Consider the following 18,969-nt stretch of genomic DNA (forward strand, 5'->3'; position numbering starts at 1 on the left):
TAATAATTATAACAACAATAATAATAATAATAAAAATATTTTTTTTATATTTTTTTTCTGCAAAGTTGCCAATTTTTAAAACTGCAAATCTGTATCCTGGAGCAAGGCTGTTTCTAAGATGGCTTCGCCTCTTGTGGTATCAAATGCTTTAATAGTAGTAATAATAATAATAATAATAATAATAATGAAAAAAAATATATATATTTTTCTGCATAGTTGGCGATTTTTAAAACTGAAAATAATAATAATAATAATAATAATAATAATAATAATAATTTAAACCTTTTTTTTTTTTTTCTGCAAAGTTGGCGATTTTTAAAACTGAAAATCTGTATCCTGGAGCAAGGCTGTTTCTTAGATGGCTTTGCCTCTTGTGGTATCAATTGCTTTAATAATAATAATAATAATAATAATAATAATAATAATAATTTAAAAAAAAAAACATTTTTTTTATTTTTTTTCTGCAAAGTTGGCAATTTTTAAAACTGAAAAAACAAACAAAAAGAAAACGACAGATATGTAACATAGAAATGAACAAAGAAAAATCGTCAGGAAAATAATAATTAAATGGAGACGGAGAATACGGAGTTAATTAAGGCTGATTAGAGTAAATTAAGGGATAATAGGGGGTTAAACAGAGCAACATTTGATAAAAAAAAGAAAAATTAATAATAAAAAAAATATATATATTTATTTTTTTACTTGATGGGTTTCTTTTTGCACAGGACTGTGATGCTTGGTTGCAAGAAATCCGGGACAGTCCCGCGAAATCCGGGACAGTCCCCCGAAATCGGGACAGTTGGGAGCTATGCAAGGGGGTGGGGGGAATCTCTGACTTTTAGAAAAGTCTGTATTTGCATACTAATTACAGGGCATTGTGGGGCTGATGGAAAGTGCAGATTGACAGATGGAGGAGCATTAAACAATGCAGCAAGCACCGGGTGACGTCGGACCTCCGGATCTGTGTCCTACTTAGGGTGACCACTTTCCAAACTACAATTCAGGGACACCTCCCTTCCCAAAAATCAGCTTGTGCTGTAACGAATCACAGCACAGTGATTGGACACAGGAGGCGGGATTTATGATTTCTCCAATCACAAACAGGGGGCGGGGATTGTGCTCCTCCAGGCATTCCCGGCCAGGACTAGTACTGTCGGTGAGTAAAGCGGTGATGTGGTGGCTTTTTTTGGGGGCATCAGATTGGCCCGGGGAGGGGGGGGGGGGCTGTGTCCGTTTCATTTAGGGACACTGTATTGTCCTGGAATGAAGGTGCCCGGGACAGACCTGCAAAATACAGGACTGTCCCGGGGCAATCCGGGACGCGTGGTCACCCTAGTCCTTCTTGGGTACATTGTAAAAGGTAAAACCAAATCCTCATCCTTCTGGTCCTTCATGTCGCCGTCTCCTGATTTGCCGGCAAGGCCGGTCCCTGAAAAGCGTTAATTCTTTTCAGTGTCGTCACTTTGCTGTGTAATGGAATGTGAATCCCTATGGGGGGTTAAGCAGTAGATTAGTAATGTGTTGTTGTATCCTTCCTCACGTATTCACCTTTTTATACCGAGTTTTATTTTTACATCATCTACCGTATTTATCGGCGTATACCGCGCACTTTTTTGCCCTGAAAATCAGGGCAAAATCGTGGGTGGGCGATATACGGCGATACCCGCTTTCCCGCACCGAGTTTGAATACTGCGCCGGCATATACCGAGCGCAGTACACTCGTGTATAGTCGGGCAGTCTCGGACGTACAGGACGTGAGCGCGAGAGTAGCCAAGCCTGCACGACTATACACGAGTGTACTGCGCTCGGTATATGCCGGCGCAGTATTCAAACTCGGCGCGGGAAACGAGCGGGGAGGACGCCGCAGAAGGACGCCGGACCCGACTAAGAGGACACCCGAAGCCGCAGACGGACGCCGGACCCGACGAGGCCGCCGCGCAAGACACTAAAACTGGAAGTACAAAAATCTTTTTTCCACAGGAATGTTGGTGGCAACTTTAGGGGTGCGCTTTACGCAGGAGCGCGCTATACCCCAATAAATACGGTACTTATGGCCTGGGCTGCAGAACGATCGTACCCTTCACATGGAAACTTTCTTTGGCCTATTTAATGCTGACATTGGAAATGGGTCACTTTGCACGTCCTTTTAGAGCTTTGGCTTCATTAATGGTACCCGTGACCACCGACGCGTCCCGGACCCTCCACCCTACGAAGCCGCACACCTCCCATGGCAACACCAGAGAACCAGAACAGTTCTATTTTTATCTCCGATCTACAAAGAGGAAGTCGGAACTTTGTCAACAAAAAATAAAACGGCAGCTTTCTATGCGTAGGAGGAGGATTTGTTCTACGTGAAATTCTGATACTGAGAGGAAGTATTTTGCTAGACACGGCTGACTTCCTGTTGAGTCATTTCAATGAGAAATCTGTTAACCCCCCCCGACCCTGGTCTGAAATGAATTGCAATTGATGGCATTTAAAGGATTTCCTAACGCAAGAACGGAATTGTTAATTTAATGCAGCTTACCGGTCCTTGGATGTGATGGCTGCATTCGTTTTCTTTAACCGCTTGCCGACCGCCGCCTGTACATATAACAACAGCACCTGCTATAAAAGTAGCCAGGCGCTACAACTAGTAATGGCGGTGAACTGCAATTTTTATTGCGAAATTATGGCGGACACATCGGACATTTTTTTTGGGACCATTTTCATTTATAGGGAGGGGCCTAGCTGGCTTGCTCTGCCCACTAAAGGCTGCCGGCAGAAAACTAGGGGGTGGAGACGAGACCGGTCACCCTGCACAAGGAGTGAGAGCTGAGGGAGGGGCCTAGCTGTCTCGCTCTGCCCACTAATGGCTGCCGGCAGAAAACTAAGGGGCGGAGACGAGACCGGTCACCCTGCACAAGGAGTGAGAGCTGAGGGAAGGGCCTAGCTGTCTCGCTCTGCCCACTACAGGCTGCCTGCAGAAAACTAGGGGGCGGAGACGAGACCGGTCACCCTGCACAAGGAGTGAGAGCTGAGGGAGGGGCCTAGCTGGCTCGCTCTGCCCACTACAGGCTGCTGGCAGAAAACTAGCGGGCGGAGACGAGACCTGCACAAGGAGTGAGAGCTGAGGGAGGGGCCTAGCTGCTCTGCCCACAGAAAACTAGGGGGCAGAGACAAGACCGGTCACCCTCCACAAGGAGTGAGAGCTGAGGGAGGGGCCTAGCTGGCTCGCTCTGCCCACTACAGGCTGCCTGCAGAAAACTAGGGGGCGGAGACAAGACCGGTCAACCTGCACAGGGAGTGAGAGCTGCTCTGCCTACTACAGGCTGCCTGCAAAAAACTACAGGAGGGGGGCGGAGACGAGACCGGTCACCCTGCACAAGGAGAGAGATCAGCAGTGAGCGGTCTTTATTACAGGAAGTCTCGCGCTGGATTACTGCACAGATCTGGAAGAAATCTGCAAAGCACGCCGAGATTCAAGAAGAATGGATTTAGACAATGTTTGTTTGGCCCGGAGTTTCTGTGAAATAATTACTGTATGATCGGGGTCACATGGGCCGCTATTGGTGAAGGAAATCACAAAGACGCGATGATGAAGATGATGATGAAAGGACAATTTCAGCGTCAGATATTGAAGGTGTCGGTGAGATATCTGAGTCATTGTTCTCTCTGGAGGGAAATCGTAACACTAATAATATGAATAGGACTTTACAGAATAATAATGAAAGTTGACGGCCACATTGTATCACACAACATACAAACCTGTATCAGTTATCAGATGACTCAACTGTTTGTATCCCACAGTATATGGTAGAAGTAGAATTAAAGGGCCAGTAAATAAAAACTTGATGGGGGTTGAACCCTTTTTCATGCAATGCAAAAAAAAAAGGTAATTTGGGGCTTAAACATAACTTTACTTTAACCACTTCAATACCGGGCGTTTATACCCACCTCCATACCGGGCCTATTCTGGCACTTCTCTCCTACATGTACAAATCGTCATTCTTTTGCTAGAAAATTACGCAAGAAACCCCCAAATATTATAAATATGTTTTTTTTAACCACTTAAGCCCCGGACCAAAATGCAGCTAAAGGCCCAGGCCAGGTTTTGCGATTCGGCACTGCATCGCTTTAACAGACAATTGCGCGGTCGTGCGACGTGGCTCCCAAACAAAATTGGCGTCCTTTTTTTCCCTACAAATAGAGCTTTCTTTTGGTGGTATTTGATCACCTCTGCGGTTTTTATTTTTTGCGCTATAAACGAAAATAGAGCGACAGTTTTGAAAAAAATGCAATATTTTTTACTTTTTTCTATAATAAATATCCCCCAAAAACATATATAACATTTTTTTTCCCTCAGTTTAGGCCGATACGTATTCTTCTACCTATTTTTGGTAAAAAAAATCGCAATAAACGTTTATCGATTGGTTTGCGCAAAATTTATAGCGTTTACAAAATAGGGGATAGTTTTTATTATTATTTTTTTTTACTACTAATGGCGGCGATCAGCGATTTTTTTTTTCGTGACTGCGACATTATGGCGGACACATCGGACAATTTTGACACATTTTTGGGACCATTGTAATTTTCACAGCAAAAAATGCATTTAAATTGCATTGTTTATTGTGAAAATGACAGTTGCAGTTTAGGAGTTAACCACAAGGGGGCGCTGAAGGGGTTATGTTTCACCTAGTGTGTGTTTACAACTGTAGGGGGTGTGGCTGTAGTGACGTCATCGATTGTGTCCCCCTAAAAAGGGGATGACACGATCGATGCGCCGCCACAGTGAAGCACGGGGAAGCCGTGTTTACATACGGATCTCCCCGTTCTTCAGCTCCGGGGAGCGATCGCGAGGGAGCGGCTAGAAACGAATAGCCGCGCGGTCGTCCCGGATCGCTCCTGAAGCCACGGGAACCGCCGCATGTACCGGGGGGGGGTCCCGATCGGACCCCCGACCCACGTCTAGGCAGGGACGTACAGGTACGCCAATGTGCCTGTCCGTGCCATTCTGCCGACGTAAATGTACATGCGGCGGTCCGGAAGTGGTTAACCACTTCCATACCCGGCTTTTATACCCACCTCCATACCGGGGGGCCTATTCTGGCACTTCTCTCCTACATGTACAAATCATCATTCTTTTGCTAGAAAATTACGCAGAATCCACCAAACATTATAAATATGTTTTTTTTTAAGCAGACACCCTAGGGAATAAAATGGCGGTCATTGCAACGTTTTATCTTGCACGGTATTTGCGCAATAATTTTTCAAACGCCTTTTTAAAAAAAAAAAAATATATTAAAAGGCCCAGAGGTCCCCAGGGGCCCCCCTTTTTTTATGTATTTTTTTATAAATTTTTATTTTAATATATTTTTTTTATTTCTTTTTTATTAAAGGGCCCAGAGGTTTCTTTTTTATTTTTATTAAAGGGCCCAGAGGTTTCTTTTTTATTTTTATTAAAGGGCCCAGAGGTCACCAGGGCCCCGGATGGCTACCCCCCTTTTTTTATAATTTCTTTGATACATATATTTTTCTTTATTTCTTCTTTTTTTGTAAAGCCCCCCCCCCCCCCGCTTCTAAATTTGCGGCAGCCCCCCCGCTTCTCAATTTCAGGCAGCAGCACCCCCCCCAGTTCTCTGCTCCAGAGGGGGCCCATGCCTGAAGCTGTGTAAGGGGCCCCAAAATTCCTGATGGCGGCCCTGGCAGTACAGATGATACCTAGAGTCCGGTTTAACTTTTTGCATGCTTTCCTGATTAGTACGCTTGCCCTGGGGCTCAGAAAGTATTCTAGCCAGTGGGGTAGATAACAACCAATCAGCTAGCATTTTTATAAGGAGATCAGCTCCTTCTATCTGTTCTTTTAAGTTTGAAATGCAATACTGAATACAGCCTGAAGGGGGCAGCACAATACTGAAATTCAGATAAATTGTCTCATTTTATGTCTAGTAAACCTGTGGCGGTTGTAGGAATGGATGAACTATCGTCGATCTTTGCAGCTTTTTTTGCCCAACTGACCTGTTGAGTAAATCTTTTCAGCAGTGCTGCTAATTGATCATTAAGCCCTGGAATTAAACCGGATGACCTTTTTATGTTACTACAGCGCTGTGCATCAAAAGTCATTTTATCCTAAAATTCTGTTTTTTGGCTTTTTATTTCATCTGCCTTTACATCTCAGTGCCGCTGATCGGCTCCGGCCTCTTTTAGCCGCTTCCTGTCTAAATTGCGCTTTCTCCCATGCCAGGCCTCACCTCATTGGCCAGGACCGGCTTCTGATGGTGACACCGGAGGACCATGCCTGGCCAATGTGTCACCACGACCGCTTGTAGTCTCCACCACGGACACGGACGTGGCAGGATGACAATGCAGGAGTATAGTTGGGAGATAGACGTCACCCATTAGCAGGAAGTTCCTGAACAGGGCAGGATCACCATGGGTTTTTGAGTAACTCCTTCATGTAGGGCAGTGGTCTCCAAACTGCGGCCCGAGGGCCGGATGCGGCCCTTTGCTTGCCTTTGACCGGCCCTTGGGGCAGTATCCCTCCCACTGATACGAGACACTGGGGTAGATTCAGGTAGGGGCGCGCACTGATACGGCGGCGCAGCGTATCGTCTTTACGCTACGCCGCCGTAAATTACAGGAGCAAGCGCTGTATTAACGAAGCACTTGCTCCGTAAGTTGCGGCGGCGTAGCGTAAAAGGGGCCGGCGTAAGCGCGCGTAATTCAAATGATCCGGTAGGGGGCGTGGATCATTTAAATTAGGCCAAACGTACTGCGCATGCGCCGTCCCTAAAATTTCCCGACGTGCATTGCGGTAAATGACGTCGCAAGGACGTCATTGGTTTCGACGTGAACGTAAATGGCGTCCAGCGCCATTCACGGACGACTTGCGCAAACGACGTAAAACTTTCAAATCGCGACGCGGGAACGACGTCCATACTTAACATTGGCCGCGCCTCCTAATAGCAGGAGCAACGTTACGACGAAAACGACTCACGCAAAGACGTAAAAAACTAGCGCCGGGCGCACGTACGTTTTGTGAATCGGCGTAAGTAGCTAATTTGCATACTCTACGCTGACAACTACGGAAGCACCACCTAGCGGCCAGCGTGAGAATGCACCCTAAGATACGACGGCGTAAGAGACTTATGCCAGTCGTATCTTAGGCTAATGTCGGCGTATCTAGCTTTCTGAATACAGAAAGTAGATACGCCGGCGCAGCTTTGGAATTACGCGGCGTATCTATGGATACGCCGGCGTAATTCTTTCCTGAATCTACCCCACTATTCTGACATGTGATACCGACAGTGGAGAACTATTTCTCCCACTGACACCACTAGTGGGCCACTATTTCTCCCTATGATACCAATGATGGGCCACTATTTCTCCCTATGATACCAATGATGGGCCACTATTTCTCCCTATGATACCAATGATGGGACACTATTTCTCCCACTGACACCACTAGTGGGCCACTATTTCTCCCTACGACACCACTAGTGGGCCACTATTTCTCCCTATGATACCAATGATGGGCCACTATTTCTCCCTATGATACCAATGATGGGACACTATTTCTCCCTATGATACCAATGATGGGGCACTATTTCTCCCTATGATACCAATGATGGGGCACTATTTCTCCCACTAATTCCACATGTCTAGTCCCACTGATGCCAGGAAAGTTTCCATCCCTGCTGGCCAAAGTCCGGCCCTCCAAGAGTCTGAAGGACAATAAACTGGCCCTTTGTTTAGAATGTTTGGAGACCCCATGGTGTAGGGGGTAGCTGAATATCTGGGGGCCTTCTTAGTCTGAAGGGGGCTTCAATATTCAGACAAATTGGCGCACGTTTACGAGATATTTATAGGTAAGCCTTATTATAGGTATAACTTCCGCATTGGGAGTATACCACCACTTTAATATCACTTTTTAAATTGGAACTTTAGTCAGAAAATTAAGGGGGGGGGGAGAGAGAATGTGTTTTTTTTTTATAATTATTATTATTATTATTATTATGTAGCGCCCTGCTTTAAATTTTGTGGGGTCTGAACTGTTATTTGGCTCAGGCAAGAATGATTAAGGGCAATTTAGCCTCTGTTTCAGCCGTGACTGTGTTCGCCTGGGGGCGTCATTACCACTCCAGGCCAGGGGTGGCAGCAGCAAGATCAAGGTGCATTGAGTGTCCCCCCTCGGCAGCAAATCAGTGGGAGTGGTTGCTCGCTGTGCATGCCGGGGAGGGGTACTTAAGCGACAGACACTTAAGGTCGTCGGTCGGGGGTCTGTCGTCCCACGTGGGGCAATCTAATCGCTCTACAACTTATGGATGTAATTCTCGGCACCCCCCCGCTCAACAACTCGGCGGATGGATGCAATTCTCGACAGCCCGCAGCCCCCCCCCCCCTCAACAACAACAACTTTGATGCTCCAGGGGGCCCCATGACTACAGCCAGTGCCGATCCTGACCTCCCTGGGGCCCTAAGCAAAATGAGAAGCGGGGGAGGGGGTGTTCTGCTGTCGGGAATGACATCTTACATTAAAGAGAGAAGCGGGGGGTGCTGACTTCTTACCTCTTCTCCCATGCAGTCAGCGAGTTGAGAAGCGGGGCGTAAATGACTTCTCACCAGGCGGGGCCGCTAGTCATTTGGGGGCCCTAAGCGGCTCGCATAGTGAGCCTATAGGGCGGATCGGCCCGGACTACAGCTGTGTAAAATTACTGAAGGCGGCCCTGGGAAGAGTTAAGAAGTCTGTCCAGCGGCTAACCCCCCCCCCCCCCCGCTCTACTTTGATCGGATGGCTGGCGGATCCCCCCCCCCCCCCCACTCAACAAGTATGATCAGTCGGCGCACTGCCCCTCCTGCTTAACAACTTTGATAGGCCGGTCGGTGGATCCAGCACCCCAACCTCCCCCCTCAACAACTATGATCGGTCGGCGGTAACAACCCACCACCCCTTCCCACTTTTCTCTGCTCCAGGGGGCCCCTTCGATTATTAAACCCAGGGGCCCCCACCACCCTAAGTCCTGCCCTGCGCACATAGGTTGGGTGTGCATGTACATGTCCTGTGAGGGCTTTACCATTGCCAAATTTTTCTCTTGAGGACCATCACAATCGGCAAGAAAAATACCCCCCCGGGGGGGCTATCCCTGCCTTAGATACTCTCAAGCTAATCCTGGACCGTGGACTATACATTATCCTAGAAGTGTTTTTTCTAGAAAAGCCACCTCTACATCTTTCATACGTCAGCGCAGCCGTCGCTTGTGTACTCGGGGCTCTCAACGGGGTGCTGACTGGTAGCCGCCGCCATAACTGCGCGTCGTGAAATCTTCCAATCAGTGACCTCTTGGCAGGCTAACTTTCGCATTAGGCGTAAGATATGAAGGCAGTAAAGTGACATATTATGACCAACGCCGGACAGGCCCGGGCTCGTCTATCTTGGCACATCTTAACGACGGGAAGTGTAGCTTCTAATTCCGTCTTCCATGTGGCGCGGACCTCTTGAGGCTTTGCTTGGTGTCTTAGCTCATGACGGTGGCGGTAACACTTTAATGTAATTGACTCCTGCTGAGATATCCTCACACCCGCCTAATCACAGAGGTGCCTGGTACGATTTCCCAGAATGCCATGCTGCCAGTTAAGAATCCTATGGCCGGGAGAAAATTAATACAGTACAACGTTTTTTTTTACCAGAAATGTAAAAAAATAAAATAATATCGAAAATAATATTTTGCTTGTGGGTCTAATAATGAGCTTGCTGGTACAAGGTCCGAAGAAAGAGAATTTGGAACCAAGAAGCACTTGGACATACAGTTGAACCTCCGATAACGAGCATAATCCGTTCCAGGAGAATGCTCGTAATCCAAAGTACTCGCATATCAATGCGAGTTTTCCCATTGAAGTCAATGGAAATGGAAAATAATTTGTTCCACATTGACTTCAATGGGATGCAATACCGAATGCTGGATTGCTGGTTTACTTGCCATGCCAACGGCCACCACAAGATGGCGCCAGATCACAGAAGGAAGCTTAGGCCTTCTGCAGGCCTAAGCTTCCCTGGGCGCAGGTCGCTAATTTTTGCCGCAATTGCGACCGTGCGCCCGGATTTTGTTGAGCCCTGACTTAAAGTGGAGGTTTACCCTAAAAACAAGTACCGGATTTGTCGCGGTATAACGCGCTCCCGCGTATACCGCGCACCCCTAAAGTTGCCCCGAATCCTGTGGAAAAAAAGTATTTTTTTGTACTTACAGTTTTGGTGTCTTGCGCGGCGTCCATCGGCGGCCTCGTCGGGTCTGCGGCTTCGGGTATCCTCTTCGTCGGGTCCGGCGTCCTTCTGCGGCTTCGGGTGTCGTCTGCGGCTTCGGGTGTCGTCTGCGGCTTCGGGTGTCGTCTGCGGCTTCGGGTGTCCTCTGCAGCTTCAGGTCTGGCGTCCTCGCGGCGTCCTCACGTCCTCCCCGCTCGTTTCCCGCGCCGAGTTTGAATACTGCGCCGACATATACAGAGCGCAGTACACTCGTGTATTGTCGGCAATGCTCGGCAACTCTCGCGCTGACGTCCTGTACGTCCAGGACGTGAGCGCGGAAGGAGCCGAGACTGTCCGACTATACCCGAGTGTACTGCGCTCGGTATATGTCGGCGCAGTATTCAAAACTCGGCGCGGGTATCGGCGTATATCGCGCACCCACGATTTTGCCCTGATTTTCAGGGCAAAAAAGTGCGCGGTATACGCTGATAAATATTACCATTTATGGTATTGAATGGTATTTACCATTCAATCCAGCATACTGCCGACATTTTTTTCGGTTTACATACCGTAGTATAGGTATTCCTTCCACCGGCTTCCGGGTAGTGAATCCCGCGGGACTGGGCGTTCCTATTCGAGACTAAGTGATTGACGTATGACAAAAGCTTGCCCCCCGGCGCAAAAGGCGCGTCACCAGTTTCCGGAAATAAAACGAACGTCGGTGCGCAGGCGCCTTATAGCGCCGACTCGCAGTTCGGCTTCTTTTGCAAACTGGTGACGCGCATTATGCGCCGGGGGGCAAGCTTTTGTCATACGTCAATCACTTAGTCTCGAATAGGAACGCCCAGTCCCACGGGATTCACTACCCGGAAGCCGGGGGAAGAAATGCTTATACTACGGTATGTAAACCGAAAACAAATAAAAAAACAGCATACTGTCTATGTCGGCAGTATGCTGGATTGAATGGTAAATACTTGTTTTTAGGGTGAACATTCACTTTAAAGCGGAGGTTCACCCTAATAGCATGTATATCTGACCAACTCCCTTATATTCGTAACAAGTACTGTCCACAATTATTATTTTTTTTTTATGCTGTACGTACCTTGTGATCCATTTTTTCAATCTACTTCTCACCGCGGGAGTAGGCGTTTCTATGTCATTTGGGAGGTCGCCCAGATGATTGACATCTGTCCCCCCCGGCGGATAAGGCCCCGCCCCCTGTATTGCGTAGGCGCGCACGAGTTACATGCGGAGATGTGAGTCGGCTCTATACGGCGCCTGCGCTCTGCATGTTCGGCTTCTTTCGGAAATTCCATTGTAGCTCTGGCTGTATGTTTACGTTGTCCTGCTGGAAGGTGAACCTCCGCCCCAGTCTCAAGTCTTTTGCAGACCCTAATGCCGCGTACACGCGGTGGGAACTTCCGATGGAAATATTTTCGTCGGATATTCCGACCGTGTGTATGCCCCATCAGACTTTGTCTGTCGGAAATTTCTGACGGACTTAGAAAATGTTCTCTTTTTTTCCGACAGTACGGAATTCCGACAGAGAAAATTTGACGCATGTTTGGAAACAATTTGACCCATGCTCGGAAACAATTTGACGCATGCTTGGAAGCATTGAACTTCATTTTTGTAGGCTCGTCGTAGTGTTGTACGTCACTGCGTTTTTGAAGGTTGGAATTTGGTGTGTCCATGTGTATGCAAGACAGCTTGAGCGGAATTCCGTTGGAAAAACCTGTCAGTTTATTCCGATGGAAAAACTGGTGGTGTGTACGCAGCACAACAGGTTTTCTTCTAAGGTTGCCCTGTATTTGGCTCCATCTATCTTCCTATCAACTCTGATAATCTTCCCTTTCCCTGCTGAAGAAAAGCATCCCCACAACTTGATGATGCCACCACCATGTTTCACGGTGGGGGTAGTGTGGAATTCTTCCCAATGACCACAAGTGTAAGAAGCTTTGTTCCCATTGACCAGCACAATAATGTATCTTGAGTTGTAGATATAGTCAAGTTTAGCAGGGGTTCCCTGAGACCGGAAAGATATTTCAAGTGTTCGGCCTCGTACACACGCTCGGTTTTCTCGGCAAGAACCAGCAAGAAAACTGCTGGCAGAGCTTTCTTGCTGAGTAAACCTTGCGTGTGTACGAGGCTTTCAGGCTTCTCGTCGGGAAATCTGGCCAGAATCTCGACGAGAAAAATAGAGATCCTGCTCTCTATTTTCCCGTCGAGATTCTTGTCGGCCTCTTTCCCGACGAGAAACCCGAGAGTGCGTATACTTACCTGTCGCCGCGGAAACCCGAAATGACTTCAACGCATGCGCGTTAGCTTTCACGCATGCTCGTCGTACGTGATGACGTCACCGCGTTCTTGGCTTTCAAAAGAACCGCGGTTCTTTTGAAAGGTCTGTGTGTACACTCGGGTGGCAAGAGGTTCTTGCCAAGAATCTCGTCAGGAAAAAAAACGACGGTATTTTCCTGACGAGATTCTGGCCCGGGTGTACAAGGCCTTCCTCTTGTAGTGAAAAGGTTGAGACAGGCTGAGTTAACCCCTTAACGCCCGCCGCACGACTATATACGTCCGCAAAATGGCACGGACAGGCAGAAGGACGTATATATATGTTCCTGCCTTCTAGCGGGTGGGGGGTCCGATCGCGACCCCCACCGCTGCGTGCGGCGGGCGGATTCCCTCGGGGAGCGATCCAGGATGACGGCGCGGCTATTCGTTTATAGCCGCTCCGTCGCGATCGCTCCCCGGAGCTGAAGAACGGGGAGAGCTGTATGTAAACACGGCTTCACTGTGGCGGCTGCATCGATCGAGTGATCCTTTTTATAAGGGAGACTCGATCGATGATGTCGGTCCTACAGCCACACCCCCCTACAGTTGTAAACACACACTAGGTGAACCCTAACTCCTACAGCGCCCCCTGTGGTTAACTCCCAAACTGCAACTGTCATTTTCACAATAAAGAATGCAATTTAAATGCATTTTTTGCTGTGAAAATGACAATGGTCCCAAAAATGTGTCAAAATTGTCCGAAGTGTCCGCCATAATGTCGCAGTCACGAAAAAAAAACGCTGATCGCCGCCAATAGTAGTAAAAAATATATAATTAATTAAAATGCAATAAAACTATCCCCTATTTTGTAAACGCTATAAATTTTGCGCAAACCAATCGATAAACGCTCATTGCGATTTTTTTTTTACCAAAAATAGGTAGAAGAATACGTATCGGCCTAAACTGAGGAAATTTTTTTTTTTATATATATATGTTTTTGGGGGATAGTTATTACAGCAAAAAGTAAAAAATATTGCATTTTTTTCAAAATTGTCGCTCTATTTTTGTTTATAGCGCAAAAAATAAAAACCGCAGAGTTGATCAAATACCACCAAAAGAAAGCTCTATTTGTGGGGAAAAAAGGACGCCAATTTTGTTTGGGAGCCACGTCGCACGACCGCGCAATTGTCTGTTAAAGCGACGCAGTGCCGAATCGCAAAACCTGGCCTGGGCATTTAGCTGCAAAATGGTCCGGGGCTTAAGTGGTTAATAGGTCTTTGCATGCTGTAGCATTTACAGCAATTTTCACCAGAAACACACCTGCACTCAATAATGTGGAAGATGTCAACAAACCTTGAGCCATATAATGTATCATGAGATGTCGATATAATGTATATGAGATCATATATGTCGGTGTGTTGGGATTGTGCATGCTGATGTGTTAATGATAATTGTGTCTGTGTTCTGGTCACAGAGTGATCTATCCTTTGTCTGACTCCCCCTCGGTGAAGATGTCCCATTCTTCTCCGGCTGATGAAGGGACGACTTTTGAGCACCTCTGGAGTACCCTGTAAGTTTCAGTTTCGGGTTATTTTGTTTTTAAAATCTATCATTACTGACAGGGAAATGGATGTTGTGTTCAGGGTAGGATCAAGAGTGAAGTCATAGAGGCAGAGTGTAACGCCTCCCTAATAACTTTGCACCAAGTACAACTTTAGTTGCTTCTTTCCCAGTCAACTCTCTTCCTTCTTTCTGAATATCCTCTCACTTCCTGCAGCCTTGCTCTCCACGCTGGTTGCAGAGGTGCCCCACCTAGTGGTACTTCCTGGTTCGCTCCTGTGCGGCCTATATAAACTCCCAGCACTGACAGAATGGTGTTCCTCTATTATGTAACAACACGCCAAATTGGATTCAGGTTTATGGATCGCAACTGCGGAGACTTCATAGGGATAAGTGTAGCCGCGGTACTGGGACTGCACTTATCCCTATACCTGTTGTATACCATTACCGTATTTTCCGGCGTATAAGACGACTCGGCGTATAAGACGACCCCCTAATTTTCCAGGAAAAATTTTGGTTTTGGGATATACTCACTGTATAAGACTACCCCCTTTTTTTCCAAGCCCCACTGTGCCATTACATGCCCCCACTGTGCCATTACATGCCCCCACTGTGCCATTACATGCCCCCACTTTGCCATTACATGCCCCCACTGTGCCATTACTTGCCCCCACAGTGCCATCACATTACATGCCCCCACAGTGCCATCACATTACATGCCCCCACAGTGCCATCACATTACATGCCCCCACAGTGCCATCACATTAAATGCCCCCACAGTGCCATCACATTACTTTGCCCCACAGTGCCATCACATTGCATGCCCCCACAGTGCCATCACATTGCATGCCCCCACAGTGCCATCACATTACATGCCCCCACTTGCCCCCCCCACTGTGCCATCACTCACGTTTTGCAGGCCGGTGACAGTCTCCGTCTGCTGCGAGCGTCCATGATTTCAAAGCCGCGCGCCGTCTTCTCAGCGTGTCCTGTGATTGGCAGAACACAAATTTTCCCAGTAGCGCCTCTGTTCTATGTTCCGCCAATCACGGATGCCTTCTCATCTCGTCCGAGGATGAGAAAGCATCCGTGATAGGCGGAAAACAGAACAGAGGCGCTGCTGGGAAGATTTCTGTTCCACCTATCACAGGACAGCGAGGACGCGCTGAGAAGACGGCGCGCAGCTTTAAAATTATGACGATCGCAGCTGCACGGAGACCGTACCCGGCGTATAAGACGACCCCCGACTTTGGATGCATTTTTTTGCATCCAAAAAGTCGTCTTATACGCCGGAAAATACGGTAATACCAAGATTTCCTTTAATGTTGCTTATGCTGGAATAAGCACTATTTACTTTACTGAGGCTGTGATGATAGAACCCAAACTCTTAACTGAGTTAAGAGTGAAACCTGGGTTTCGAACCTGAGAAGTCTCCGCTGTTGCGATCCATAAACCTGAATCCAATTTGGCGTGTTGCTACATAATAGAGGAACACCATTCTGTCAGTGCTGGGAGTTTATATAGGCCGCACAGGAGCGAACCAGGAAGTACCAATAGGTGGGGCACCTCTGCAACCAGCGTGGAGAGCAAGGCTGCAGGAAGTGAGAGGATATTCAGAAAGAAGGAAGAGAGTTGACTGGGAAAGAAGCAACTAAAGTTGTACTTAGTGCAAAGTTATTAGGGAGGCGTTACACAGAGCCATCTTTAATATTGATTGGACCCTAAAAAAAAAAAAATGTCTTGCCCCAACTACCCCCCCCCCCCCATGTATATTTGCAGTCCACCTCAACATCCCAAAAAAACAAACAAGCACGGGCGGGCTCAAGGGGAAGCTGCTTTGGGCCCCACAATGACTGGGCCCGGGCAGCTGCCCCTTTTTGCCCTGCATTAAAGACGGCCTTGCATAAAGGCGAATGAGTCGGGGAACAAGCCAAAGTAGGTAATTTCATGTGCTTGAGGTTTCTTCATATTGGATATTTAGGTTTTATGTTCTGTTGGCCCAGTCTGAACTGTAGGATAGTTACCGTATATACTCGAGTACAAGCCGAGTTTTTCGGCACATTTTTTTGTGCTGAAAATGCCCCCCTCGGCTTATACTCGAGTCACCTTTTTGCGCCTGATCTCCCGGACTTTGGGGACCCGGTACCGGCCGGCCGTAGGTCCCCTGGACCCCACACATGTAGCCCCACTCTTCCTCGACAAGTGTGCAAAGTTTGCTGTCCGGGAGACCTACGGCCAGGGAGCACCCATTTTTTTCAAAGCCGGGCACCCCTTCCATAGACTCCCATGTTAAATGGTAATTTCTCCTGTGACTTTGTGGAACCGGTACCGGCTGATCCTCTGGACCCAGAACTTGGCACACATGTTGCCCCATTTCTCCTCCACAAGTGTGCAAAGTTTGTTGTTTGGAAGATCTAAGACCGGGGAGCACCGATTTTTCAAACCCGGGCACCCCTTACATAGACTCCCATGTTAAACGTTAGTCTAGGCACGGGCACAGTGAGGCCAGGCCCGTCGCTACAGGACAGGCAAAACAAACAATTGCTTGGGGCCCCAAGCTGGCCTGGGGCCTCCAACTTACCCTTCCCAGGCTGTAGCGTGGCCGAGCTCCTCTTCCTTTCTCCTGAAGTCCTGTCAGTCCGGCCGGGTACCGCAGATTCAGTTTCCTGTTCCCGGCCGGACTGACAGGAAGTGCACTCTGAGTGCTCACTTCCATTCAGTCCGGCCGGAAACACAGGAAACTGAATCTCCTGTACCACGCGCGGTACCCAGCCCGGCCCTGGCACTATCTGATAGGGGACTGGGGACCCCTAATAATAGAACACCGGACTGACAGGAGGAAGAGGAGCTCGGCCATGCTACAGCGGCAGCCTACAGGAAAGTAGGGGAGGTTAGAATAGAAAAACATAGGGACTAGGGAGGGGGGGGAGCAAGAACATGGGTGTAAAAAATTAGTGTATCGCTAATGTAGGCTTTGCGTGCAGGGGGGGGGGGGTATGGGGCCCCCATTCTGCTCGGGGCCCCCAAATTCCTTCAAACGGCCCTGAGTGAGGCATGGGCACAGTGAGGCATGCAGATGGACACCCTAGGCTTATACTCGAGTCAATACGTTTTCCCATTTTTTGTGGTAAAATTCGGTACCTCGGCTTATACTCGAGTATATATACGGTAAAATATATTTGAAGGTGTGGTTTTAGCTCCATGTTAAAGGGGGGGCTGCATTAGCTGGACAGTGAAGTAAGCCATTTTGCGATTGTGTGCATGTATGATTCCTGTTTGCCCTTCAGTTAAATATCTTAACTACAGGCAGAATATCACAAAAATTATTCATACCTGTATTGTTTTTTTAAAGTAGTTATAAACCCTTGAATATACACAGTGAGGTGATACACAGAGATGAAACAAATCAAAAGCGCCGCTAGTTTTAGCGACGCTTTACCGCTGTTTTAGGTGTATACAGCACTCCCAATCCGCCGCAAAGATGCTGCTTGCAGGACTTTTTCTAACGTCCCGCCAGGCGTTTTTCAGGTGCTATTTTTAGCACTATAACACCTAAAAACGCCTCAGTACATACTATAGAGAAATATGTTTTCATGCCTGAGGTTCACAACCACTTTAAAATAAAGCATTGAATATGACTTTCACCAAACTATCACTGGTGGTGAATCAAACGCGGCCATTTAAAACCCTCACCGGCGCGGCTTCAAGCAAAGATCCTACAATGCTCCAGTGACTCCCATTGATTGTAGGTGATCGCATTGAGAGAGCTCATCCTGGCTCTATGTACACACATGTGAAGAAAGGGGATAAAACGGCCCGGGTAAAAAGGAAAGTGAAAGCAGCTTCACCCCGACATGAAAAATAGAAAGGGAAGCACTCACATCGCCACATCTGTAAATTTGAGAGAGAACAAGAAAGGGTACTCAGAGTAACCATAGGCCAGACTTGGGAGGCTTAGAAAACAATGGAGAAATTGAAAAAAAAAATAACAATATTTATTCGGAAAAATACATAATATTGTCAGAGCATTAAAAAAAATTTATAAGTCATATACAATGATACAATTTGCACAGTGAGCCTTTGTGCGTCAACGCGTTTCACCGTTGGACTTCTTCAGGACACGATGAAGGTTCGAAGAGGTGGCAAAAAAAGAAAGCACGTCTCGCTGTCTTATAGTGGACTGGGCCTTGTGTACAAATATCCAATGGCAGAAAAATTTCACCAAAAGTATCCAAGACATGGAATAATTCCAAGGGACAGCATAGAGGTGACCAAGAGGCAGCTAGCTTTGCAACGTATTTAGGGCAGGCCGACGTCTCAGCAAGTAGCATAAAGCAGAAACCCATACTAGGAAGGTGCGCAGCGAAAGGCCGTCTCCCAGGGGCAAGCTTAGATCGTTCCGGTGTTCAAATCTCCCCTTTTATGAGTATATCATGTGGATGGGTTCAGGGCCAATCCTAGGGTCACAGGTGCCTGGGTGCAGAAATATTTCTGGCGCCCCCACATGGGCGTCGTCATTTTACCAACTCCTCCCCTTTACAAATGTTTCTATGGCAATGACTCAACCACAGAGATGCTCCCCCACAAAGTCTTCATTACCCTGGGATCCTTACATGATCTCTTAACAATAAACAAAATACAGGAAGAGAAGCAGAGTACTTTATTGGGACCTGAAGGGGGGGCCTCTGTGATGGACACAGAGAGGGCTATTGTTAGAGAGTCTGTTAGATGTTCGGCGCCCCCACCTCTGCAGGTGCCTGGGTGCAATGCACCCTGCCTAGGATCGGCCCTGGATGGGTTATACAACATCCCATCAGCATTTATGAGCTGCGCTTTTGTGTTTTCCCTAAGTGGACTCCGGCTCTATAGCACTTCCTAGTATGGGTTTCTGCTTTATGCTACTTGCTGAGACGTCGGCC

At 47.6% G+C, this 18,969-nt stretch overlaps 1 protein-coding gene across 7 annotated transcripts in view; it reads left to right on the forward strand.

Annotated features, from left to right (window-relative positions):
- The window catches only part of TP73 (tumor protein p73), a 201,279-nt gene that overhangs the window by 65,215 nt on the left and 117,095 nt on the right, over positions 1-18,969 (forward strand). For all 7 annotated transcript variants that reach the window (XM_040326467.1, XM_040326460.1, XM_040326462.1 and 4 more), the window contains exon 2: positions 13,965-14,060. In XM_040326467.1, coding sequence (XP_040182401.1) covers positions 13,965-14,060 — 96 coding nt within the window. The remainder of the gene's footprint in view (positions 1-13,964; positions 14,061-18,969) is intronic.

Source organism: Rana temporaria, chromosome 10, assembly GCF_905171775.1.
Source record: "Rana temporaria chromosome 10, aRanTem1.1, whole genome shotgun sequence".
In the NCBI taxonomy this organism is placed as follows: domain Eukaryota; kingdom Metazoa; phylum Chordata; class Amphibia; order Anura; family Ranidae; genus Rana; species Rana temporaria.